At 52.5% G+C, this 25,414-nt stretch overlaps 12 protein-coding genes across 12 annotated transcripts; 9 read left to right on the forward strand and 3 right to left on the reverse strand.

Annotated features, from left to right (window-relative positions):
* Positions 1 to 567: 567 nt before the first annotated feature.
* Positions 568 to 2,400, forward strand: UHO2_00894 (uncharacterized protein; the record flags this gene model as incomplete). The annotated part of the gene is made up of 1 exon (XM_041553362.1): positions 568 to 2,400. The coding sequence occupies one exon, from the start codon at positions 568 to 570 to the stop codon at positions 2,398 to 2,400; it is 1,833 nt and encodes a 610-aa protein (XP_041409296.1).
* Positions 2,401 to 2,589: 189 nt separating this feature from the next.
* On the reverse strand, positions 2,590 to 3,297 carry UHO2_00895 (uncharacterized protein; the record flags this gene model as incomplete). The annotated part of the gene is made up of 1 exon (XM_041553363.1): positions 2,590 to 3,297. One exon carries the CDS (start codon positions 3,295 to 3,297, stop codon positions 2,590 to 2,592), a length of 708 nt encoding a protein of 235 aa, XP_041409297.1.
* A 543-nt stretch (positions 3,298 to 3,840) lies between these two features.
* On the reverse strand, positions 3,841 to 4,626 carry UHO2_00896 (uncharacterized protein; the record flags this gene model as incomplete). The annotated part of the gene is made up of 1 exon (XM_041553364.1): positions 3,841 to 4,626. The coding sequence occupies one exon, from the start codon at positions 4,624 to 4,626 to the stop codon at positions 3,841 to 3,843; it is 786 nt and encodes a 261-aa protein (XP_041409298.1).
* A 1,861-nt stretch (positions 4,627 to 6,487) lies between these two features.
* On the forward strand, positions 6,488 to 7,567 carry UHO2_00897 (putative ZRT2 - Zinc transporter II; the record flags this gene model as incomplete). The annotated part of the gene is made up of 1 exon (XM_041553365.1): positions 6,488 to 7,567. One exon carries the CDS (start codon positions 6,488 to 6,490, stop codon positions 7,565 to 7,567), a length of 1,080 nt encoding a protein of 359 aa, XP_041409299.1.
* Positions 7,568 to 8,130: 563 nt separating this feature from the next.
* On the forward strand, positions 8,131 to 8,712 carry UHO2_00898 (uncharacterized protein; the record flags this gene model as incomplete). Its single annotated transcript, XM_041553366.1, has 1 exon — positions 8,131 to 8,712. One exon carries the CDS (start codon positions 8,131 to 8,133, stop codon positions 8,710 to 8,712), a length of 582 nt encoding a protein of 193 aa, XP_041409300.1.
* Positions 8,713 to 9,674: 962 nt separating this feature from the next.
* On the forward strand, positions 9,675 to 10,118 carry UHO2_00899 (uncharacterized protein; the record flags this gene model as incomplete). The annotated part of the gene is made up of 1 exon (XM_041553367.1): positions 9,675 to 10,118. The coding sequence occupies one exon, from the start codon at positions 9,675 to 9,677 to the stop codon at positions 10,116 to 10,118; it is 444 nt and encodes a 147-aa protein (XP_041409301.1).
* Positions 10,119 to 10,887: 769 nt separating this feature from the next.
* UHO2_00900 (uncharacterized protein) lies at positions 10,888 to 11,670 on the forward strand (the record flags this gene model as incomplete). The annotated part of the gene is made up of 1 exon (XM_041553368.1): positions 10,888 to 11,670. The coding sequence occupies one exon, from the start codon at positions 10,888 to 10,890 to the stop codon at positions 11,668 to 11,670; it is 783 nt and encodes a 260-aa protein (XP_041409302.1).
* Positions 11,671 to 11,985: 315 nt separating this feature from the next.
* Positions 11,986 to 13,773, reverse strand: UHO2_00901 (uncharacterized protein; the record flags this gene model as incomplete). Its single annotated transcript, XM_041553369.1, has 1 exon — positions 11,986 to 13,773. The coding sequence occupies one exon, from the start codon at positions 13,771 to 13,773 to the stop codon at positions 11,986 to 11,988; it is 1,788 nt and encodes a 595-aa protein (XP_041409303.1).
* A 781-nt stretch (positions 13,774 to 14,554) lies between these two features.
* On the forward strand, positions 14,555 to 16,114 carry UHO2_00902 (uncharacterized protein; the record flags this gene model as incomplete). Its single annotated transcript, XM_041553370.1, has 1 exon — positions 14,555 to 16,114. The coding sequence occupies one exon, from the start codon at positions 14,555 to 14,557 to the stop codon at positions 16,112 to 16,114; it is 1,560 nt and encodes a 519-aa protein (XP_041409304.1).
* Positions 16,115 to 17,171: 1,057 nt separating this feature from the next.
* UHO2_00903 (uncharacterized protein) lies at positions 17,172 to 19,265 on the forward strand (the record flags this gene model as incomplete). Its single annotated transcript, XM_041553371.1, has 1 exon — positions 17,172 to 19,265. One exon carries the CDS (start codon positions 17,172 to 17,174, stop codon positions 19,263 to 19,265), a length of 2,094 nt encoding a protein of 697 aa, XP_041409305.1.
* Positions 19,266 to 19,532: 267 nt separating this feature from the next.
* Positions 19,533 to 20,417, forward strand: UHO2_00904 (uncharacterized protein; the record flags this gene model as incomplete). Its single annotated transcript, XM_041553372.1, has 1 exon — positions 19,533 to 20,417. One exon carries the CDS (start codon positions 19,533 to 19,535, stop codon positions 20,415 to 20,417), a length of 885 nt encoding a protein of 294 aa, XP_041409306.1.
* A 782-nt stretch (positions 20,418 to 21,199) lies between these two features.
* UHO2_00905 (uncharacterized protein) lies at positions 21,200 to 23,824 on the forward strand (the record flags this gene model as incomplete). Its single annotated transcript, XM_041553373.1, has 1 exon — positions 21,200 to 23,824. One exon carries the CDS (start codon positions 21,200 to 21,202, stop codon positions 23,822 to 23,824), a length of 2,625 nt encoding a protein of 874 aa, XP_041409307.1.
* Between the last annotated feature and the right edge of the window lie 1,590 nt (positions 23,825 to 25,414).

A 25,414-nucleotide genomic window follows, 5' to 3' on the forward strand; every position in this document is an offset into this window, starting at 1 on the left:
GCATCCTCGGATGAAGCTGTTCTTGAAGACCGGCGACCAGATTTTATTGTGGAAATGGCGGCGTAACATTGCTAAATTCGCTGCTCTTCTTCAGCTTTGGCTTCCACGACCGGAGAACGAAGCACAATTTTCCGTCGTTCCCGCTTTGAAGATCGTGCACGAATTTTCCGATGAACAAGCCACTGCCGCTTCCCCTCATCAACGACGGCATCTTCCTTATCAAAGGTAACCTGCGTGTGGTCATGACTCCGATCGAAGCCGTGTTGGGCAGCGAAAGCCTAAGCTTGAGTTCAAGAAGCGGCGGTTCTCAATCTCAGATCAAGGGTTGCATTGTCGTTGCGGCAAAGGGGAGGCGGGGAAAGAAGGAACGGCGACCTTTCTTGCTCGGTTGTGTCTGGCCGATTTCGTTTTTGCCCGTTGACCCCATTTCCGGTTTGCCCTTGCTGCTGTTGCAGCCAATGAAGTGAAAGACCCCTCGTTCTCCTGCCTCTCTGTGCTACCCTTGGACCTTTATTCTGGACCATCACCACTAATCTCGACTCCCTCCGACTGAGACACTGGATGGCTATGCTGTCAATTCTCAAAAGGCGCTCAGCGCCATCCCCCACCACCGACGGACCTACTAGAGCCTCGCAAGAAACTGACGATGCAACACTCGCCGAGTTCAGCCGTATGGCTCACGAAATGGGCGTCGGTGGAGCCTACGAACGCAAAGTAGCCTTACTCAACAAGACTATTAAAGAAGATATTGGATTCGGACATTTCCAAATCTGGCTCACTTGGCTTGCCGGCTTCGGCTGGTTCGTCGACAATATCTGGTTTCAAGCCCTTTCGATGTCTTTACCGCAAATCAAGCTCGAGTTTGGACCGAAACATGTTCAGTTCGCCACCCTCGCGCTATACTTGGGTCTCTTGATCGGAGCGACATTCTGGGGTTTCATGGCAGACGTAATTGGTAGAAGACCCAGTTGGAACATCACCCTCTTCATCTCGGCTGTTTTCGGTGTTGCTGTTGGTGGAGCACCAAACTTCGTCGCACTCGGCGCATTGCTGTCTTGTCTAGGTCTGGGATTAGGTGGAAACTTGCCGGTGGATGGAGCGATGCTGATCGAGTTCATTCCCAGCACGCATCAGTGGATCTTGACCTTTTTGAGCATCTTTTGGTGCTTTGGTCAGTTGTTTGCCGCGTTCATTGGTTGGGCGTTCATTACCAACTACAGGTGTGAAACCGCGGCGGATTGCCCGAAAAGCTCGAATATGGGTTGGAGATATACGTGGTTCTTGTTGGGAGGGATTACGTTTTTGATGTGGGTGGCTAGGTTTTGGGTGTATCCGATTCCAGAGTCGCCCAAGTATCTGATTGGCAAGGGGAGAGACGAGGAGGCGATGGAGGTGATCAAGTATATTGCGGCGCAGAATGGGAAGACTACAAGTTTGACGTTGGAGCAGTTGAAGGCGGCGGGTGAGGGAGTGACGATGGCCATCAACACATTGGATGCGAACGAGAAAAAGCTGGCACGGGAAGACGACGTTGAGACCAAAGCTAACGGCGCTTGGCCTTCGTCAACTACAGAGGAGAATGGAGAGAAGAAGGAAGGCGCGAACAGTGCTGATGCTCATGTTCGTGCTGCTCCTGCCACCGTTCAGCCTACCGATCCCGCCACTGCTACCCCTCAATCCTCGCCCGACTCTTCACCAACCGCCGCAGTATCTATTTCACTCAAAGGTCGATTCCTCTCTGTCTCCGACCTGGCGCAACTCCGTCGCTCCCTCTCCGAATTCGATTCACACCACATCGTAGCGCTCTTCTCCACGCCACGCATGGCATGGAACACAATCCTCATCTGCTTCCTCTGGGGTCTCATCGGTCTCGCCTACCCTCTCTACAACGCTTTTATCGCGCTATATCTCCAAAACGCAGGCGCAAACCAAGGCGAAACCACTCAAGCAGAACAGTACCGCGATCTCGTCATCATTGCAGCCTGCGGTATCCCCGGTTCTTTTGCAGCCGCAGCATTCGTCGAGCTTCCCTACGCTGGTAGACGAGGGACGATGGCGTTCTTCACCCTCCTCACCGGTTTGTTCCTCTTCCTGTTCACAACAGCGAGAACTGCAGCAGCGGTGTTGGGTTGGAACTGCGCAACGAGTCTCACGCAAAACGCAATGTACGCGGTTTTGTATGCGATCAGTTACGAAGTCTTCCCTGCACCCAATAGAGGTACGGGAGATGGGTTGGCAATGGCGACGCAGAGAGTGTTTGGTGTGATTGCGCCAATTGTGGGTGCCTATGCGGGGTCGACACCGACAACGCCGATTTATGTTTCGGCGAGCTTCTTCATTGCTGCGGCCGTGTTGATGCTGTTTTTGCCTTATGAGACTAGGGGTCGTTCGGCGTTGTAGAAAGTCAGACGCTGCAATTAATTCAGTACAGTACAGTACTGTACATGACGTTCTCAGGACTGGATCGCTTCGATGTTTGAGCAAGTTTTCAAGATTGTGAGCACAGACAGACGGGATTCGTTTTGATGTTTGAGGTTCCGATTAGAGGTTCCGATTAGATTAGATCACGCAATTACAAAAGTGGTAGAATTAGGCCTTAAGAGCATTAAGGATCTCCTTTCCGACACCAAGAGCGCTAGCCGGGTTCTGACCGGAAATCAAGACCTTTCCACCAGACTTATCAACAATGACCTTCTCGCCCCAAGGCTGAGTCTTGTCGAACTTTGCACCCCTATCAATGAGCCTACTCTCGACCAACCAAGGGATAGCCTTGGTCAAACCAGCCTGTTCCTCCTCCTCATTAGTGAAGCAAGTAACATTCTTGCCGTTAACGAGGTAGCTTCCATCGCTCAGCTTAACATCAGTGAACGCCGCAGGAGCGTGGCAGACGGCAGCTGTGGGCTTACCAGCCTCGTAGAATCCACGGATAAGCTCTTGCGAAGTGGAGTCGACGGGAAGGTCAAAGCAAGGACCGTGGCCACCAGGGTAGAAGATGGCGTCGAATTCGGAAACGGAAGAGGAAGAGAATTCAGAGAGAGGCTTGGTGTTCGAGACCCAAGACTGAGCTTCAGAGTCTTTGAGGAACTTGACAGAGTCTTGGTCGTTCTTGAAGGCTTCGACGGAGGATTGGTCGAGTGGTGCTTCACCACCTTTGGGAGAGGCAGCGACGAGAGTGTAGCCTGCCTTCTTGAGAAGGTAGTAAGGGTGGGCAATCTCGGGGAGGTAATAGCCGGTAGGGTGGTCCGAACCAATGAGCTTGGTGTGGGAGGTGAATACGACGAGGATCTTCTTCGACATTTTGCACTAATTTTGAGTTTGTGTGTGCGTTGTTGACGGTGTTTGGTGTGAGAAGGAAGGTGGGCAAGTGTGGAAGAGATTATATATGGAGCAAGCCAAGTCGAAGGCCGCAAATTGAACGCACGGACGGTGTGGAATTCTCAAGGTTGAGAGAGAAGACTGCTCAGGCGCTCCAATTTTTTCAATGGTTCTGTTTCTTTTGGTGGAAGCCTCCACATCGAAAGAAAGGCGCAATTAGGCAGAGAAGAGAAGAGAAAACTGTCACTGACGATCTGTGAATGCCGAGAAGAAAACAACTTCTCATTGTTTGCGGTGTGTCATCGAGCTCACACTGCTACTTACACAGGCAAACTGGCGTGGCGATCATGGCTATGCATTTTGATCATCATTCTTTCCACACTTGGGGAACACGTCATCCCAACCTGCGTGCTCGTTCTTCAGAATGTGTCTCTTGACTCCCGTGCAGGTGGAGGATGCTGTATGGAATGGCTATCTAGTGAAGAATGGAGTTGCATCTACAGGGACACAAGTTAAGGTAGGCGATCACTTGGGCTGATACTTATCCGCGGCGCCATTGAACTGTTCTCTGAACGCATCATCCCATTTCTTGACCAAAGGAATACCAGATCCAGCCGTAACCACATCTTGATCCGCTTGCAACCCTTTTACCAAATCCTCCATGAATTCTTCCACCGTCAACGAGTTTGTCGCACCGAGATGCTTCTTGTTGTCATCCGGATTCTCCCTCTCTCTGTGCAGATCTGTGCCTACGCTTGGTGGGACAATCTCGACCACTCTGACGTTAGTATTCTTGAGCTGCACTCGTTGTGTCTCTGACCAGAAATGCACAAACGCTTTCGCCCCGTTGTAGACCGGGTTGATGATGCTATACGGCACGAAACCCAGCACCGAACTGACATTAGCAATCACACCTAACTTCTTGCCCTTCAAGTGATCTAAAAAGGCAGTAGCGAGATGGATTGGACCGCGGATATTGATGTTGATCTCGTTATCGACTTTGTCGAGAGCTAAGTTCTGGACTTCGAGGGGTCGTTGGACGCCGGCGTTGTTGATCAGGCAGTCGATTTCGGGATGTTCGGAGAGGACTTTTTTGGCGAATGCGGGCATATCATCGACGTTGCCTGTGTCAAGAATGTAGTATGGAGCGTTGTTGAGCTTTTTCGATGCTTCGGCGAGCTTGGATTCGGTTCGACCGACAAGGATGACTTTCTTGTTGAGAGAGAGAAAGTATTCTGCCATAGCATAGCCGAGGCCTCCAGCACCGCCAGTGATGACGGCACATTCAAAGTCGAGGATTTTGCCAACCATTCCTGACGTTCTTGAGGACGTTGGAGGAAGTATGTTTGATGTGATGGGGGGCGAGGTAGGCTTAGGGCTGGTCAGCTTATTCAGGCGGTACAAGTCGCCGAGCTGAGCAGTTTCTTCTCCACAACAGCCAGTGATGTGCTTCCGGCCTCAACCCTAGCCGAATCGGGCTACTGGATTTGTTCCATCGTCGATGCGATTCCCAAAAGGTGATGTTCACGCTAGCGACGTAACAATGGTTGAGATGCTCGAATAATTGGAGACCCTTTCCGGTCATCTGGAACGGCGAAAGTTCGGAGGAGTGATTTCCGACGCTTCGCTCACAATCTGCCACCTCGCTTACCACCTTCTTAAATGAATTGGTGTATGGGAGGACGTTGCTGCCACGCTGATCTGATTTCCTTCATTTTAGGCTAGGAATCTCAAACAGCGCTCAAACGGTTGGCCAGACAGTGTTGAGATTTCTTGCCCACATTCCTCGGGCCTATTTGAGAAGCCTCTTAAGCGAACGTGATTTCGGCATAACCAGAAGGGTTCTCAATCCCATCTTCTCGAAACCTTTTTCTTTTTCTTTTTCTTTTTCTTTTTCTTTTTCTTTTTCTTTTTCTTTTTCTTTTTCTTTTTCTTTTTTTTTTTTTTTTTTTTTTTCTTTTCTTTTTTCTTCTTCTTCTTCTTCTATATAACGCCGCAATTGGAATGCTTGTCTCTCGCTCTGCCCTTGAACAGCACAAAGCGGTAGGAGCGATAAGATGCAGAGCCTGATTCGTGGTTGTATGATCACTCAGCTGTTGTCGAAAACGCAAGAAGCCTTGTGCACTGTTCAGAGAGGGTAATCAGTGAAGCACGCCAAGCTGTCGTACAGAGAGTGACCGACGGTGTATAAACAAAAGAGGCAGCACAAGGCGCTCCTATCCGTAGGACCGAAGGAACCAAGGTTTTGGCTTTCTCTTTTGCAGCTGGCGGAGAGAAGGAGGCAGGCAGGCTTGCGATTTCTAGAACCGCTTCGCTTGTCTCGAGTGTGTTTGTGTGTGAGCTTCGGTCTGCCGCCACCATCCGAATCCGCAACCGCAAGGGTCGTCGCTTTCTAAATACTTTCGATTGCTCTTTCTCCGTGTACCACTCATCCTCTTGCACCATTTCTCTGGCCTCTTGCCTTTCATCGGCCATTCTTCGTCCTTGCCATTGTTGTGCACCTTCTGCTAGCTGACTCAACCTTGACCGGTCCGTAGGAGACAAGATTGGCAACAAGCTTGTTCCCTCGTCAGCTGTTGATCCCGCACCGGCCTACCTCTTCGGTCTCTGCGGCCAACCTTCTCTCCTGGACACCTCTCTCTCTCTTCATCGTCGACTCTGGTTCACCTGCATCTCATCGCCTAGTCCTGCATCACATCAAGCCTTGCCTTCATACTCGCTGCGGCTTCCATCATTGATACCTTCGGCTCCTTTCCCTCTCCTTAGGCCCGACGATTCATTCCACCAGCTCAGCTCCGACAACTCACAGACTCACCTTGTGACTGGCTCCATCATCTCGAACAACGTGATTGTGCAGGAAATATTGCTGCTTCATTCACTACCTTACCAGTCTGCCGTCCAAGCCCGACCCTTTGCTTCAAGTAGAACACACGATTCGGCAAACAAGACTTACACCAGGCTTTCCTAGCTCGCTCATTGTTTCATTCTCCCTCACGAGCCCTCGCCCCCTTCCCTTATCTCCAAACTCTTCTTTCCTACCTTACTGCCCGTCGAGACGCCAAAACCTATAGGAAGTCTTCTTCGTACTATCACGAGCTCTTCTTTCCCTTGCACCCAACTACAACACACCCTTCCAATCCACCGAGTAACATCGTCCATCAGCTACACCACAATGGAGGAGATTCAGTGCACAGGTCCCGCCGACAACGGTACCGGCTCCACCGGTCTTCGCATCGGCGCCATCTTCATCATCTGGGCCACATCCACGCTCACCACCCTCTTCCCTGTCGTCACAAGACGTATCCCTCGTCTCTCGATCAATCGAGAGTTTTTCGACTTTGCCAAATACTTCGGTTCCGGAGTCATCATTGCCACCGCTTTTATCCATCTCTTGTCACCCGCTGCAAGTGACGAAGAGCTCGGTTCGCCATGCCTCAACGATGCCTTCCAGGACTATCCTTTTGCGTTTGCGTTTGCCATGATCGCCCTGTTCGCCGTCTTTGTCGTCGAGGTCATCGCTTACCGTGTGGGAAGCGAATTCGCCAACAAGCTCGCATACGACCCACATGCCGGCGGTCACCACCACGCCATCGAGCACGGCGGAAACTTCAATAGGCCTCGTTCTCACACTCACGCCGTTGCCAAGGACCTTTCCATCGATGATGTTGAGAACACGGCTGCTGTCGCTCCTGGCGGCTCCGCAGCGGAAGCTCAGATGGTAGCCGACACGGACTCTTCCACATCCACAGCGGTCACTTTCGGGGCACAAGCATCCGAAATCCTTGGTGTCATGATACTCGAATTCGGCGTCATCTTCCACTCAATCATCATTGGTATCACGCTCGGGACTACGGCTGATTTCACCGTTCTCTTCATCGTCATCATCTTCCACCAGATGTTTGAAGGTCTTGGTCTCGGTGCTCGTCTCGCGTTCTTGCCGATTGGCATGAAGTCATGGATTCCGACATTAGGCGCTATCGTATACGGTCTCGTTACGCCTATCGGTATTGCGATTGGTCTTGGTGTTCGACGCACCTACAACGGTGACTCGAGGACGGCTGCATACACTACCGGTATCTTTGACTCTATCTCGGCGGGTATCTTGCTGTACACGGGTACCGTCGAGCTTTTGGCACATGAGTTCATCTTTAACGAGAAGATGCGCAATGCTCCGTTGAAGAAGGTGATCATCAGCATCCTTGAGATGCTCACAGGTGCGGGTTTGATGGCTTTGCTCGGTCGATGGGCATAAGCATCTTTCTCTCGGCTTCCTTTTCACCATAGACACATTGCTTCTATTCTTGTGAGATACCTTCGGGTTGACATGAATGATCAGTCATGTAGATTAGACGTCATGGTCACGGTCACATTATACAAAAGGCGGGCTCTCAGCGCTCGTCACTCATTGCTTCAATTGCATACACTTTATTGCTTGCTTCTTTCCGTTGTGTGTGTCTACGCAAGTTCAGCTTGTTTGAGGTTGTCAACTCATAGAGTGTGTGAATTCACAAAGCACTCTCCATGTGACAACGCAATTCAAACCTTAATCCTTGACTTGTTTTGCTCGACGCTTTCAAGCTGTCAGCACAGTGTGACAGGAAGTGTACGACGCTTGTTGACTCTCCTCCTTTCCGCACTTGTCCTTTCCTCTCTTCCTCCTTTCCTCTCTTCCTCCAACCCGCAACATCTCTCTTCCGCCCCACCACCTCCACCCCCACCTCTCACCACACCACCATCATATAAAGTCTACATCAAGCTACGTACCACACTCATAACCGTTCCTCAACACGTTCTCCAGCAAAGACGTCAAGCAAGATGACTACCTCTCCTCCCCCTTCGGCTGCCACCGGCCTCGTAACTTCTCCTTCTGCAAAGTGTACCAAGCGCGGCCCTAAGATTCCCAAAACTCCTAAGACTCCTGTTAAAGCCGACGGCTCTTCTGCTACCGATCTCAACGCTCACACTCCTACTACTCCCAAAGTCAAGCGCTCTACCGCTTCTCCCGAGACCTCCGATTCGGCTTCCACCCCTAGCCCCCGCAAGAAGGCCGAAAAAATGGACGAGAGCACCAAAAAGGTCATCCTTGCGCTCAAGATGCGAGGAATGTCCACCAAGGAGATCGCAGCCGCTGTCAACGCCAACTATAAGCGGGTCTGGAATGTTATCGACAAAGCAGCCAAACAGGGAGCCAAGTTCGGCCCCACTGATGGAGCTGAGCTCGGCCAGCTCAGCGATACTGATAAGAAGAATGCTGCGTTGACCCTCAAGCTCCATGGCTGGAAGACCAAGGACATTGCCGACCTGCTTGACACGAAGTACAAGTATCTCTGGAACTTCTTTGACCAGTATCAGAAGGCTGCGGGTTTGCCTGGTGTCATTCAGGATCCTGGTCTTTAGGTGCATCAGCGAAGCCGCATCTAATCTTCATATCCCCATATCGCTGTGGGGAAACATCGAAGGAGAGTCAAGCCAGAATAGCTGTACGCTTGAGATTCCGCAGACTCTGCACTTCCACAGTGATATGAGGACCCTAAACGAATCCACGCGATGGCTTCCACCAAAACTCAATTCTCGTGCGTAGCACCCCTCGCCGATACGAATCGCTTCGACACCCGCTCATCATTCGTATACCTCGATATCTTCTCTAAGCTATCTCGTACCGTAACAAACAAACATGCATCGTTTTCGCTCCGTCAAGATTGGTTTCCGCACACTCAAACCAATCCGCATATTCAAAGCAGCAGCTCTTTCCTCAGAGTGCTTCGCGGCGTTGCAACAAACTCAAAGTTGCGGAAGTGAAGCTCAAGTGCGGAATGTCGAGCAATCGCGGGAACGGCAAGCGCTGCGGAAAAGGTCCGTGTCGACACGCGTGTCTCGACTCCTGCCCTTCGTCTTTGGATGATGCAGGAGCGAGGCTTGACCAACTTGGAGGTATATAGTCTCAACCCTTTGTCCTTTCCCCCCTCTGTCCTCTTCCTCCTTCTGCAACACTCCTCTCAACTCCTCTTTGCCCCTCCACACCAAAACAACTAGTCCAACGCTATCACCAGCCCTCATCGATACCAGACACGCTCAACATCATCCTGTCCCCACATACAATCCATCCTACGTCGACCATCATCGTCCACCCCATCAAGACCCCTCCCCGTCTCAGAGCATCAGACCTCTTCTCGACACATCAGAGAGGTAAGCTGGTCCTAACCACTCTTTATGAAGCTTTCCGTCTTCCTTCCGACCTTTAAGCTGATCATCGACGCGTCTTTCGGCTGGTCTGCCAACATCCTCACATCCCTGTTCGATCACCGTGAATTCGTCATCACCATCTCCCTCACGATCTTCCACTCTTCCTCTCGCTCGTGATGACATTCTTCGTCGGCGCTTCGCTTTACCCTAAGGTTCAGAAAGACCGCCTTCACTCCGAGAGCCCCGAACCCGAGATCTCTGATCCCACACCTCCTACATTCTACCCCACCTTTCACGCAGACACCGGTCGTCCTTCTCCCCCTGAATCTACAATCAAAGTCGTCGCTATGCACCGCAACAACACCGCGCATGACAAGGGCAGGTTCGATCTCCTCTCTCCTCCTTCCTCTGCTCCCACCTCCGGCGACTCCGCTAGAAGTCCCAAGAGACCATTCCGCAGAATGACCCAGGCGGAGCAAGACACAATTATTGCGCTCGCTATGAACGGCAAGAAAGCTCAAGAAATCGCTCGTACTCTCGGTATTCTTCCTAGAACCATCAACAGGCTCCTCAAGAAGCAGAGGGAGAAAGGTCTTGCTATTCAGAAAGAAGACGCTTGAGTTTGTGTTGCTCGTCTCACTCCCTCCGCTGCGGCTCAGAAGGAAGCGGCAAGAATCAGTTCGCTTTCCTTTCTTCCTCTTCGCTTTTGTATCCAATATCAAAGAGCATTAGGCTCGCTTTCCGCTTTCATGTCCGCATTTTCCGCAAGTTAGTGTACCTCTTGTATTAGTCCGCAATGTGATGTCATCCGCCGTCTTCATTTTCAAAGTAGCTAGTTGTTCCCCAAACCTTCTCTGACTATTCAGTGATGTGTGAAAGCAAAGCCTGAGCGGGTGAGAGAGGTGACATACCCACTACTGTACAAACTTTTGTGAAACCTAAAAGCGACAGCTTCACTAGACCGTGACAAGACGGAAGCCTTGTTTTCGACACGAGCCTTGTCGAACAGAGAGCTTGACTCCTTGAACAGCATGAAGTCGAGCTGCCGAACGAAGACCGACCAGCAATTGCTCGATCCCTATTATTTCCGCAGCCGACTCGCAGTGGAGCTTGTCGTTCCCGCAATCTGCAGCTGGCTTTCCGCAATTGAGTCCGCTCGTACAGCGAAAAAGCTCAAAGCGTTGAAGTGTACTTGTACTCAACCCTCCCTTTCCCCAACCCCCTTCCTTTGTCTCCTCATAACGACACTCGACTCCACACACCTCCACGCAACACTCGACTCCACACACCTCCACGCAACACTCGACTCCACACACCTCCACGCAACACTCGACTCCACACAGCACAACACGTCTCTTTCCCTCATCGAACACCTCACTTACCATCGCAATGATGTATTCAGTCGGTGCTTCGGCAAGTAAACTTGGCATGCATTGCAGCGATGACCTTGATCGGGAATCCACCATCGCTTCTTCGGACGGTCCCTTCCACGATGCTTCCTCCAACACTGGTACGGGGACCATCCATTTGCTTTCTGGCGATGAGTCGGACTTTGGCGAAGATCGCAAACCTTCCCCAGCACCCAGCTTCGATTCGGACGATGATATTGAAGTGATTGATGTTGTTCGACGTGGGTCTCCTCCCCCTCCATCCGCATTCGAAGACACCAAACCCAAGTTCGAAGACACTAAACCCAAGTTCGAAGACACCAAGCCTGCTCGTGGCCGTGGCGCCCCTCGTGGTCCAACTCAACGACTCACCGAAGCTATGCAAGCCCAAATCGTCTCCCTTCGCGAAGCAGGCTGGACCAACAAAGCGATCGGAGAACATATCGACCGCAGTCCGAACACGGTCAATTCTTTCCTTCGAAGCCGCAAGAAGAGGATCGAGGCTTTGATCAGTGATCTGCCTGGTTCCAGACCGATTAAAGGCCTTCCTGCTGCTGGACGATCGAGAGTGGCAAAGCAGGAAGATGTGGAGCCGAATGTGAGATTGTCAGTCCCAACTCCTAGAGCTAAAGCGACGACGAAGCGCGAGAGGGATACGGGTGCTGCTTTCGGTTTTGACCAGGAGGATTTGCTTGATGTTAAGCCGGGTAAGCGACCTAAGAAGGAGGAGCCCTTTTATGTATCGAAAGGGACAACGGGACGTGAATCCATCGCCTCATCTTAGACTGCGATGTGAGAGCCACGAACGTAGACATGTCGACAAGCAAGCAATGGCGAGGCAACGAAGATGAATGCCAGAAACCTTCGAAAGAAAAGAAACGAAAATTGGAAACAGGGAGCATCAAAAGAGCGTAACGGGCATGGTCAACAGCAATCCTGCACTACATCTCTACACCACCTCGGCGGTTACCCTTCAAGACAAACGCGAGCCTCAACCTCTCACGCCCTGAATCCCCCAGTCACACCGCCATCAAGAACGATATGGGTTGCAAGAAGCAGTAGAATACAAAGCGAAGCACGATCTCCTCCCCACCTACCATCAAATAGCCCAAGCAGCCCTCGCTCTACCCTTCCTCCACAACACATGCGCACCCCTCCTTGGCCCAAGCAAATACCCTCTGTCCAACTCGATCTTCATCGGCGTCACACCATCTCCCCCGTTCCCACCCCCATTCACCCCCGCCGAATCATCAAAACTCTTCCTGAGCCTCCTCACAGCACTAGGCCAAGCAAACACTGTAATTTCCTTTAACTTCTCCCCCAACCTCCCATCCCCTCCCGGCCAACTTCGCAAGAGATGCAGTGCCTCGATGAAGTCCTGCATATCACTTTCCAATTGAAACACATCTTCCTCCTGCTGTCGACTGATATCCGCATGTGCATTGCGCTCTTCTGCGCTATCTTCATCTTCGTCGCCAAACGTGGGAAGTTGGGTGGGCAACCATGTGCCTTGCCCGCTTTGGAATGCGGGACCTCTTCGACGTGTGACTAGACGCAGTTCGAGTTTTTCCAGACAAGGGAGAGTGACACGAAGCTCGCCAGCTGTAGCAGCGTCCATGCCGAATACGAGCAGTTCTAGCTCGCGCAAGTCTTCGAATGTTGGTAGGCTGAGGTAGGGGATGGTGGTGAGCTCGGTGCAGAGTCGGGTAGGTTGTGGACCCTTTTCGAGTCGGGATACTGTGCCGGTGTGTAGGGCGCCCATGCTGAATAGGTCCAGGCTTAGCTCTTGCAGGTATGGGCTGACGAGGAGCATCTGTTCTATGCCCACCGATAAAGGTCCATGATCAGCAAGGGCGGAAGGGCAGTATCCGGAAGCATCGAATTCGGAGCTGCCAATCTGCAAGCGACGGACGAACTTGCCCAGCGAAGGGTTGTGAAGTGCAAGAGTGACGCGGAAGGAGCGGAAGGATGCAGGTGTGTGGAGCGATACACTGTGGTACAGCTTGGGGATGATGAGGTTGTAGTATCGACGGGAGACGAGGAGGATGTTGGTTGGGCAGGAACGAGGTTCGGTAGGTGCAAGACTAGGGCAGGCGGCAAGGATGAAGATGTAGGAGATGAGCTCCTCGGGGAGCTGACGGAAGATGCAGCCTTCTCCGTTAGACGTCATTGTGAGAAGAGAGGCGTACGGGGAGGTAGAGGGATATGTATGCGGTGATCTGTCGTGGGATGATTCGAAGAACGACGTTGGAGGTTGTGCCGAGTTTGAGTTGACAGCAGGATCCGATGGCGTAGGAGTAGCACTGGCACCGACGAGTGTAGCTGCCCACCTCGCAAAGTTCCTCAATCCCTGTGCAACCCTCGTATCAAGCGCTTCGTACTTCAGAACGTTGACCAAGCTCGAAATTTCAGGATACACCGGTACCTCAATCCTCCTCTGCGGGTCAGTCACTGCGATCCAATCTCTCCTCTGCGCCGCAGTTAACAAAGTTGATCCAGCAGCAGTCGTTGTCCTTCTCCCCGAACCTCCTACACTTGGTCCGTCCTCCCTTTGCACTCGTCGATGCACAAAAGGGCTCAATACCCTACCCGACTGTGCGGCACTGTCCTGCGGCAAATTCGTTCCGCCAATCCCACCGCCGTTCCACTGCGTACTAGGCACAATAGGAGCTCCTGAAGGCCAAGTCGTCGACCCCAACAGCAGCAGATTCGCGTGCGAGTTTGCCAATCGACTCGCAAGCCTTGCTTGCAGCCTTGCGCCAAAGCAATCACAAAGTTGTTCCAGACCGTTCTTGAACCCAAGATAGATCAGACGGGAGATGATAAAGGCGGCTACTGCATCAAGAAGCAAGTACGAGACCGAGAAGACTAGCATAGGGACCCACATGCGGGGTAGTCTGATCCAGTTGGTTCGTTTCAAAAGGAAGATGATGAGGCAGTGATAGGCTGTAGTGTTGGTGGTGAGGGTTTTGGTGAACATGCTAGAGTCAGCATAGGCGCTGGCTCGGTTGTTGGTGAATCATGTATCGTAGCTCGAAGAAGAAAGGCCGCTCGAATGCAAAGTTGCGTTCACATGTCCACTGTTTTCGAGCTCGATGCTAGTTGCGCTCGTGTGGCACGTGTATGTGGGTTTGACGGAGGTGATGAATGAGATGATGGTGGGGTGTGCGAACAGAATGAATAAAGTGTGGTCACCGCCGTTGATGGCGCAAGATGGTAGCTCCAGCACAGCGGTCTTGTGCACTGACCCTGCATGTTAAGCAGCTGCCTGATAGCGCCGAAAGAATAGAGTCAGCTTTCCGGCTTTAACCAAGAGAATAGAAAAAAGCCGCAGAGCTCCACTTACTTATGGAGTTTTTATCTTTCGTGCGTGAATTTTTCAGCCGGACGATGTTATATCGGTTACACCTTACAAGATCAAGGGAAACGGCATTCCTGCGGCAGCCTGGATCCGAGAAAAGCGAGGAAGGAAGAAGCCTTACACTTGTGTCCGCGGCTAAGTTGATAATGCTGTCAGAAAGGACTATCGCCGGCGGCTGCGCATTCTGTGTTGGTGTTTTTTGCAATCGGAGCCTTTTTGCTCAACGTTCGTCCTTCTTTCACCACTCCATCGTCTTGCTCCTGCGACAACGAAAGGCGAGATGATGTCACATCTATTAACACCGCGCATGGCGCACGGGCTGCTGCTCGTTGGCGCCATTGCCCTTGCATCACTACCCACAACCCATGCACACGGACATCACACCCACGGACCAGCCGACAACTCAATACCCATCGATTCCATCCTCTGGATCCATATCGGCGTCCAAACTTTCGCCTGGTTCCTCCTCTTTCCCCTCGCCATGGTCTTAGGCATGGTTCGACATCGCCTCCACGTCCCAGTAGCCACTACCTCTCTCCTTCTCACCGTAGGCGGCTACTTTCTCGGCCACGGCCACAAAGGACGACAATTCCCACACACCGCACACGGAACCTTGGCCTCCCTTCTCGTCTTCTATCTCGCCGCACAAACCTTCCTCGGCATCTACCTCAAACTCCATCTCCAATGGCGACCTGAAAAATGGATCCGTCCCACCCTCGTCACTATCCACGGCATCCTCGGCAAATCCTTTCCCATCGTCGGCTGGGTCCAGATGGTGTTCGGCATCAGCACCCTCCAATCCTGGTGCTTCGGTGGACACCTCGGTCAGTGTCTAGCGCACTACATTATGGGATCTGCTTTCCAAGCCTACGCCGCGATTCTGGTGATTATGATGAAAGCGGGGGGTGATTGGCTCCAGAGGAGAGGACAGAGTCAGGAATGGTTTGATTCATGGGTGATCATGTTGTGGGGTATCGTGAATACATTTACCGAGCACCACGGTGGGCCTTGGACGCATAAGGATTTGCAGCATACGTTGATGGGCGCGTTGTGGTGGGCTGGTGGTGCGGTTGGGATTTGGTTGAGTAGAGGTGGGAGAAGGAATGTGTTCCCGTCGATTATCATTATTTCGACTGGGTGGGCGATGAGTGCGCATTCGCAGGCTTTGATGATTTCGACGATGGTGCACTCCTTATTCGGATATGCACTGATGGGGGCGGGTATTGCGAGGATGATCGAGGTCTGTTTTGTGCTGCAAGATCGACCTACCGGCAGTACACGGGAGACGCCAGACAGAGCGGTGAGGAGCGAAGAGGCAGTGAATGGAAGTTGGTATCCTATTAGGGCGTTCCAGTATCTGCCGCCGTATCTGTTGGTGGCTTCAGGGGTGCTGTTCATGTCGGCAACGGATGAAGAGTTGAGATGGGCAGATGCAAGGGGAGTGGATCACGCGACGTGGGGGTTGATCGATTTCAGTGCGAGTATGTTGATGTTCTTGTGGATCAACGTGCTGGTGGATCTATATGTGGGGTATGGTGGAAGGTATGGAGCTGCGAAGAGGTATGCATTGCTGGCGAGAGGTGGCGATAGAGAGGCTGAAGGGGTAAGCAGATCGATGTATTCAAGACTCAGTATGGGTAATGGGAACGGTGCAGCTCAGAGTGAGGATGCGACAGAACAGCTCGAGTTGAATGGATTGAATGGGAAGAGAGCTTTGCACGCCAGGAGAGACGAGGAAGAGGAGATGGAGCCAAGTCACGTGCTGTTCGATGAAGAGGATGAGGATCCCTTTGAGGAAAAGGAAGTTGATGGCGAGAGTAGCGCAAGTGGGAGTGGGAGCGGGGCTAGGGGTCGGATCCATCTCTAGGGATCCCACCTCTCCAGCATGGCGTCGTTTGTAACATATATCATACTTGATCAATGCGTCTTCTCACAGTCCCCATACTTCTGCAGACCTGTATCGGCAATGCGAGTGGAGAACGGAGCAGATCGGGGCGCATGTATCATCGGGGTGGGTGGCAAGAGAAGGCCGGGATGATATACAAGCGCAATGCACACCCAAAAACAACGTGCCCGACAAAAGAGCGAGAAAACTGACGCTCCTTTAGAAGTGCGTGGGTCTACTAGGCATCACCGATGTACAGTATCGGGTATCCTCCAACGGCGTGTTGCCGCCAAGGATCGCGCATTATCGGGAATTAGGCTATAAAAGAAGCAGAAGTGTGAGTCTATAAAGAAAACAGAGCTCGAATGTGCAGCCTCTATCGCTCTCAAAGAAAGGCCAAAGAAAGGCGATTTTCAAACGGTGGCGATGGAATTTCGCACGGGCGTCACTTGCAAGCCAACGTCACCGCTCTATCACAGCCAGGAAAGGTGAGAGACTTGTCTCTCTCTGAAAAAAGGTGCAACAACGGCGCTTGGTCGAGCCAATTAAACTGCTCGCACATTTGCGTTTTTCAGTCGCTGCCACACACGCTCGCGCTCCTCACTCTCTCGCTCAGACCCGCACCGCAACCGCACCGCATCGCACCGAGACTGTGTAAACATCACTCTTTCCTTTGCTACATCAGTCAGAATTACCGACAACGCTATCTACGCAGAAGCAGAGGCAAGCTACAAGCTACAAGCAGGCGCTCCTTCAACCACTCTTGCCAGGCAGCGCGCACTGATCCAGCTGTCAAAGCTTCGGACCGCCCCACCACATCAACTCTCCAAGACGCCGAGCGAGCGAGTATTGTCCCTTGAGGTCGCAGCAAGCTACTCCCAGGCTGCATTGCTAATCGGTCAAAGCTCACAGCCTCTTCAAAGGGCTTCATCATCGGCTGCTGTTGTCAACAAGCTCCGCATCAGACTGCCGCCAGGTCTCGAACAGGCTGAATTTTCAACACACGTGAGGTCACGACCCGAGGCACATCTTCTCAGTCATGACAGCACCCTCCTCTAGACTGCCTAACAACGGCAGCAGTAGCAGTGTAAATAGCTCCACCACAGCACCTGTCGCATCAGCCGCAGCTCCTGCTTCACAACACCACCCGCATCACCACCATCATCACCACCACCATCACCATCATCACGCTCATCACATCACCGACCCAGCTCGTCGCAAGAAGAAGCATCTCCCTGCCCAGCTCGCCCAGCTGCAGCTTGAGAACGAGGAAGATGACGCCAACAACTTCATCTCTTCCTCCCGCGATGCTTCAGAAGAGGACAATGATGATCAGGAAGAGACTTTTGATGACGACGCTTCAATCGCTTCGCTGCGTCACCACCAGCAGGGTGCAAACACAAGCTCGCTCTCCAACGTGCCCACCTCTTCGTCGCTGTCCTCCATCCCGCCCAATGACCGAGATCAGGCTCTGATCGACTCTGCAGCGCTTCATCAGCCATCCAAGCTCCAACAGCAGCTCAAGCCTACTCCTGCACTGGATGACAGGACGCCCGCCAGCTCAAGCCCGCCTCGAGTTGCCGCAACATCAGGTGCTGCTCCTCTCGCAAGCGGTGCTGCTGGCTCGTCTCGTTCAGGGCAGCCCTCTGTGCAGCATGGCTTTGTCTCTCCACCCGCCGCCCAACAGCAGGCACAATCGAACACAGATCGCAGGCGTGAAGCTTCCTCGGACGATGAAGAGCGATATGTCCGTCCCTCTGTCGGTGTAACGCTCGCGAATGCTAGTGCCACTCTCTCCGGGAGCTCCTCGACTGAGCTAATGCCTAAGGTTGTGGCCGCACAAAGGCAGCAAGGCGCAGCAGAAGGTGTCTCCAGCAAATCTGCGAAAGCCGGTGCTGGAGCCAACCTCAACCTCGGCTCGCTTCCGCCTCCCTCAGTTGATGGTGTTGCGGCTTCGCAGCCATTGTCTACTGTCAAGCCTCAGGCCGACAACGCCGATCCTTTCTCGCCAAGCAGCGGCTCTGGTATTGCGAACGCTTTGTTCGGCAATGCTGCTTCGTCGACACCAAAGGCGAAACAAGCTCAAGACACTGCGGCTGCTCCAGCGCTCGACCCTTCAGTCCTTGGTCAGACCGTGGCTGGTGCCGGAGTGTCGGCTGCTTCCAAGCGCAAGACATCTGCATCGCACTACGCTTTGAACGCTACTGCACGACGAGCTGAGCTCAAGGATGGCACAGCCGATGATGAAGCTGATAACAATACCGATGGCGGCACTCCATACGATGGCGATGTCGAATACGCTGCTCGCACACCTGTCTCCACTCTAGTTGGTGCTGGCTCTTCCACTGTCGGCGGCGCTGCTCGCGAATCCTCGGCCAAAGCAGCCACAGCAGCGATAAAGAGCACCGCCCCAGTCCCCGTTTGTTCTCGCTCCTACATCCAAACCATGAAGAGCCGTCACGCAGACTGCCACCCGCAAGGCGACGCTTTCGAAGAAGGCGGCTTCCAACCATCTTCCATCCCCTCCGCTGAAGAAATCCAAGCCTGGGTCAACGAAGCCATATTCAACCCCGACCCTCAGCGCGACTACTCCATCAACCCACCGCCCAAACGCTACGACACGGAAGGTCGAGAACGACCCATCCGTATCTACGCCGACGGAGTCTACGATCTCTTCCACTACGCACATGCTCTTCAGCTTCGTCAGGCCAAACTCTCGTTCCCTTCCGTCCACCTCATCGTTGGTGTCGTAAGCAGCTTCTCATGCGGCAAGCACAAGAACAAGCCCGTGCTTACAAGTCAGGAACGCTACGAATGCGTCAGGAACTGCAGATGGGTGGATGAGGTGCTGGAAGACGCACCTTGGGTGGTGGATCAGAATCTGATCGATACGTTGGAGATCGATTACATTGCGCACGATGACCTGCCATATTCGGATATCGGAATGGAAGATATCTATGCGTTTGTGAAGAGACAGGGAAGATTCTTACCCACGAAAAGGACGGATGGTGTTTCGACGTCCGAACTTTTGGGTAGGATTGTCGAGGTGTACAGAGAGGGAAGTTTGGATGGAAAGCTGGCAAAGATCGGGCTTGAAGTCTTGACTTCTACGCATGAACTGAAACATGCTTAACGCTTTTGGTGTGACATCAAAGCCATTCGTTCAATTGATTCGTATCACACAAAGGCTGCTATGAATGTAGTTTGAGAAGGCGTCTTGTCTGCTGAGATCTGACCGCGGAATACAAGCTTCCATGCTCTTTGTTCCGAATTCCGCGATAGTGAACCAGAATTTTCGCACGAAGTGTAGAGGCTCAGACCCTCCGTATTCCCCTTCAACACCCTACTCCATCCTCTCTCATCATACCTTTCTCTCATCTCACACAAGTGTGGCTCAAAAATGCCAACGCGAGGAGGCGCAAGAGGAGGAGCAGCCGAATTCAGCTGGGACAAGGTCAAAGAGTCCAAAGATCGCGAATTCTACCTCGGCAACTCAGTAGCCGCCCCAACAGGGCGATGGCAAGATGGCCGAGATATCAACTGGTACAACAAAGATGCATCTACTTCCTCCTCCGCAGCTGCAGATGAAAGAAGGGAAGAGCTAAGAAAGATCAAAGAGGCAGAAACTGCCGCGCTATATGCGAAGCTTGGGAAACCGCCTCCTGCGCCAAGGTCGGATGATGGGTTGGTGAAGGTGGGGGAGAGATTGGCGAGCGGGTCGGCGGGGGCGGTAAGGAGGGAGGCCACGGGAGCAAATGGTGCGCCGCTCGAAGGTAATAAGTCGAGAACGTGGGGAAAAGGAAGCGAGGAGGCGGAGGAGCTGTCGGAAGCGGATAAGAAGCTGGCGACAAAGTTTGCAAGGAATGAAGTCAGGAGAAGGCGTGCTGAAACTGGTGAGGATAATGGCGAGAGGAGGAGGAGTAGGAAGGACGAAGAGAGTCGTCATCACTCTAGCGGTAGAAGGCGTCGAGATGATGATGAGGACCGGGAGAGACGGCATGGTAGGTCTCATCGACACCGCGACAACGAGCTAGAAGAAAAGGAGTCGAGAAGACATCGTCATCATCACAGCAACAGCCGAAGAAGCCGCAGTCGCAGTCGCAGTAGGAGCAGATCTCCCGAGTCAAGCAGCTATCATCGACACCGCCATCACAGACATCGATATGACGACCGCCACAGATCGAAGCATTCGCGAGAGAAGGATGCGGAAGATACGCAACACCGCTCTTCATCTCATCGAGAGCCAGATCACGGTCGCTCGCGACAACGGTCTGACCAAGACTGAAGCTCTAGCCAACATAGTTAGAACAGTCATTAGGCACACTATACCCAATCGATTCCAATTCACACAGTCTCCTTATATACTGCTTTGCCTGCTGTGAGAGACCATGTTCCTGCTGAAGATTACGATCCAGTCCGATGCTAAAGGATGACATAGATCCGATCTGATCGGGGATCGGGTACAACTGTGTCCCACTCGTTGTTGTACTTCGTCATTAGGTAGGATGTGCCCATTCCTGGGCATGTGCCGTATCTTTGTATATATATATCTAGCGGGGAGCTCGAGGCTCCCGCCACATTCTTTCCTGATGTCAATATAGTATAGTGTTTTGCTCTTTAGCTTGAACACCGTACTTAGACTGATATCTCCCGATCTTCGTCGCTAAGTGTCTCTCCATTCATCAGTTCCAACGTTATGAGCTTCATGCGAGAAGAATCGAACCGTCGTGTAAATTACGGCTCTTGATGGCAGGGCACGCGTTGAGTTTTGGACGGCGTGATTTTTTATCGAAGGTGTTGTTGACAAACTCAGCCTCCACACGACCAGACCATTACCATCATCACATCAGTCTTGACACCTTAGCTTCTGATCTTTCCGACGTTCGCAGCTCCATCGCTCAACCAAGCTGGACCCTCAACCAAATAAAAAAACCTAGACAGACCTCTGGCTGCTTTAGGCTGCGTCGCACGGCCCCGAAGAACGTTACACCATGGCCTCGTAGCATTCTTGGAACCATCCTCCTGCTCCATTTGACCGAACCCCATCTCGGAAAGGGACACTGCATCATGGCATTGCCAAGGGAGGCAGCTCGCAGGTACGATGCATTGGCACCCGCTGCATCGTCTGTCTTTGCCTCGACGTCAACCGCTGGCTCCAGCTCAGCGCCTTCGTCAGATCCTGCAGCACCTTCTGACTCCACAACACCTAAAGAACACTTACTCCCCGATCTCCCTACAGGCGACGATGGCACCACCTTATCAGATAGAGCTCCATCACTCAAGCTCCCAGAGCCGACACACCAGCCAGTACCAACACATACGAACCTTGAAACCGCAGTACATAGCAACGGCCCACCACCATGGCCGACAATCACCTACAAGCACCTCCTGTCCGCTGGCACACTCAACCCGACCAACCCTCTGCGTGTCGTTGCGCACTGCGACGTCGATGCAGCCTACGCGCAATTCGAAGCATCTCGTCTCGGGCTTGATGCCGCAGTAGTACCAATAGCAGTACAGCAATGGCAAGGCCTCATTGCAGTCAACTACCCAGCTCGAGACGCTGGAGTATCACGATTCGAGAGCATTCCAGAAGCACTGAAAAAATGCCCTGATCTGCATCTCGTCCATGTTGCCACCTATGCCCACGGCAGCAACAAGGCTAACTACCATTCTGATCCGAAACCGGAAACACACAAAGTCAGTCTAGACCCCTACCGTAGGGAAAGCAATAAGATCTTAGCTATCTTCAAAAAAACCTGTCCACATGGTGCCGTGGAGAAGGCTAGCGTTGACGAGTCGTATTTTGATCTTACGATTGAGGTACGCAAGCTGATGATCGAGCGTTTTCCGCATTTGAGCCAACCACCGCCGGATGATCCGGTGACGGGGATGAAGGGAATGGATCAGCCGTTGCCTCCGCCGCCGAGGTTGGGGCTGAAGCAATGGAAGCAGCTTGGATATGTGGTGCCGAAGTCGGGTGATGTGGGCAAGGCAACGGGCATTGGAAGGCCAGAGAAGGCGGTTGCGAAGGGAGCGTTGCTTGTGGATGCACCGATCGGAGCGGGGATTGTGTCAGAACCTTTACCGTCGCTTGCTGAAGACCCGAACAACCCTTCGTCAAAGCTGGATAGGCAACCGCAAGGAGAGGAAGAGAAGTTTGCTGAAGCCAAAGACAAGCAAACTCCTTCATCGTCCTGGAGTTCAGACGACCGCGTCACAGATCCATCTTCGAGCCAACCCGGCGATCTCGACTCCGAAGCAGCACTCTGGGACCGTATCGAATACGGCGAAACCACATGGACTGATGTTGCACTCGCTCTCGGTGCTGAATTGATGAACCGCGTTCGTCAAAACGTACTCGACGAGCTAGGATACACTACCTCAGCAGGCATCGGATCCAACAAAACTCTCTCCAAGCTATGCTCTTCTTGGCGCAAGCCTAATGGACAGACCATTATGCGGCCCTGCTCTGTCGCCAACTTCTTCTCCTCGCTTCCCTTCCAGAAGATCCGTTTTCTTGGCGGCAAGCTAGGCAACGCCATGGGTGTGGAATGGAACTCAGCAACTGTTTCGGATCTATGGAACGTGACGCTGGACGAGATGCAAGCCAAGCTCGGAGAAGAAGCGAGATGGGTCTACAACGTGCTGCGCGGCATCGACTATAGCGAGGTGAGGGAGAGAGTGAACAATCAGACCATGTTAGCGAGCAAGTCGGTGAGACCGGCGATCACCAAACCGGAGGAAGCTATGCACTGGTTGACGATCCTAGCGACTGAATTGGCGATCAGGTTGCGGGAAGCGAGAGAGGATAGAATCAATCTCTGGCCAAAGACGTTAGTGCTTAGGTATATCAGAGCTGGATCTGTGCCGCGCAGTCGACAAACAGCTTTTCCCTTTACGAACACGACCAGTCAGGATGAGCTGGCGAAAGCCATTCTCAAGAAAGGTCAGAAGCTGTGGGAAGAGTCTCTGGGCGATGCGTTAGGGATCACTGGAGGCTCAGGGTTTGCAGGAGAGGCGAAGGTGTTGACGATAGCCCTGGGCTTTGGTGGGCTAGCTGAAGGTGAGGTTGGTCAGCGAGGCATCGCGGGCTTTCTGGGGTCAACGAGCAACGCTGCACCGAGCTCCACTTGGATACCATCTTCGACGTCAGCGTCGACAGGACCGGCGGCAGAAGCTGGGTTGGAGGAACCGTCTTTGCCTCGCAAGAAGAAGAAACGCAATCGACTTGATCAGATGTTCCAAACGCAAGCCAAACAACTAGAAGCTACCCAGCAGCGGGAGTCGCCGAAAGGGTCAGAAGCAACAACACCAAATAACCTCAACGAGGACAGCGCTGTTGACACCAAGGCGGCAGATGGCTCAGCACAAGAGAGTGCCAACCCAAAGCAAGAAGACGCATCAGCGGCATCGGGAACTGACGATCGGGAAGAAGCTCCCCCACAATGGCGTTGTCCCGAATGCTCGCAGCTCATCGTTGCACCTCCCGATTCAGCCTGGTTCGAAAAGCCGTATCTGATAGAAAAGCTCAAAGACGAGCATCTCGATTGGCACTTTGCTGTGTTACTTTCCCAGGCTCCCCCTCATCCATCATCATCGTCATCATCCGCCGCTGCTGCGTCTCAACCGGCATCGGCAGCCAGGAGCAAAAAGAAGCGAGTGTTGGACAAGTTCTTTACGCGACGGTAAATTGAAGATCTGCAATTGGTCACGATATTTGGGGTCTGCCCTCTTATTTTTCTTCTTGTCTCGCCCGTTTCTTGCTTCGCGTGGCCAAATGAGATTGAAACTCAGCAAGCTATTGTGTCCTCGCGATCCTGTGTCGCCACTCTACTCTCAGCGAGACCTTTTCACGAAACTTGGCGCACGGATTGGGACCATGAACAGATGTGAAAAGCATTGTGTCGATCAACAGCGATCCACTTGTGTCTCGCTTAAGAAAACAGATTGCCCTGCAACAGTTCCCTGCCGAGATGATCGTATATTGGAATGGTGGCAAGCGAGATTAGATGATCGATCTTGGTCACTTACCCCGCCCCGCACTGATCCGCCTCATCTTTGCTTGAGGCCGGACAAAGATGTTGCGGATGATCAGCTTTGCACACCTTCGAACGGCATAGCAAGCAGTCGCCGGTTTCTTTCACACGAGGCTCACTCTTCCGCTCGAAAAGTACAGGGGTTCCTAACCCTAAGCCATGATCGGAAGAGCCTCACGCACGAAGACAAAGGAGTGCGATCGGCCTTGGCAGCATGTACTGCTTGGCTAAGGAGGGACAGGGGAAGCATTTATCCTCCATTGCCGTTTCGATCGGATTCGAACCCAACACAGGAGTGAGCAGCGAGGGAGCAGGATGTATGGAAAAATGGCAGGAAGCAACGTCTTAAAGCGGCGGAACCCATTCAATTAGTAGATCCGTGCTTGCACTACAGTATATGAATGTGCTGAATAGCATTCCAAAGCCCAGCGCGGGTTTCGAAGGTGGCTGTCTTGCCAAGGCTACAGGTGCCGCACCTATTGTTTCTTATGATAGCACGATAGAGAGAGCAGACTTGACCTTCAACAGGTCTTACACACAGAGCACTCTCGCAGGAGTGTCAGTCAGTACTGTAGTGACTTGGAATGTGAGCGAGGAGAAGCATGAATGGCAGCAGAGAAGTGGCAAGAGGAAGCAAAAAGCGAATTTCGAATTTCTTCGCTTTCTCAGATTGCAGAATCGCGTGGTCCAAGCGAACTTTTGCTTTTCTCTTTTGTCCCATCGCTCTCCCGTGCTTATGCTGGCTGTGTCCCCTTGGGCACCTTCCCACTCTTTTCGCGCCACCGCAGAAGCTGTGCTTCCCGCCCCTCTCTTGGCTGTTGGCTGTCGCCGAGAAGTCACATTGCGCCCACAAACCTTCGATTCACTCCGCCGCCCACCCACAGGAGAACAGCAAGGAAGCACAGAAGCACGCCCGCGCTCCCTTGTGTGTGATTTCTTCTTTTTCTTCCTAGATTGGGGGGTTTTTTTTTTTCTCCTTTTTTTTTTTTTTTTTTTTTTTTTTTTTTTTTTTTTTTTTTTTTTGCCGCTCTCTATTCTGTCACACTATCCACTGTGCCATGTCAAAGGGGAGAAAATGAACAATGGTCGCGGCTACCGGAGCAAAGCACGCCCAACTCCCATCCCTTTCTGCTCGTCGGCCGCCTGACTCCATGTGAACGAAAGTGTGAAGGGCAAAAGCAAAAGCTAAAGCAAAAATCAAGGGTTCATCCCTCGTAGTGCTGATACGCTGTGCTTTGCTGCG

The sequence above is a fragment of the Ustilago hordei genome, assembly GCF_900519145.1.
Source record: "Ustilago hordei strain Uho2 genome assembly, contig: UHO2_contig_02, whole genome shotgun sequence".
In the NCBI taxonomy this organism is placed as follows: Eukaryota; Fungi; Basidiomycota; class Ustilaginomycetes; order Ustilaginales; family Ustilaginaceae; genus Ustilago; species Ustilago hordei.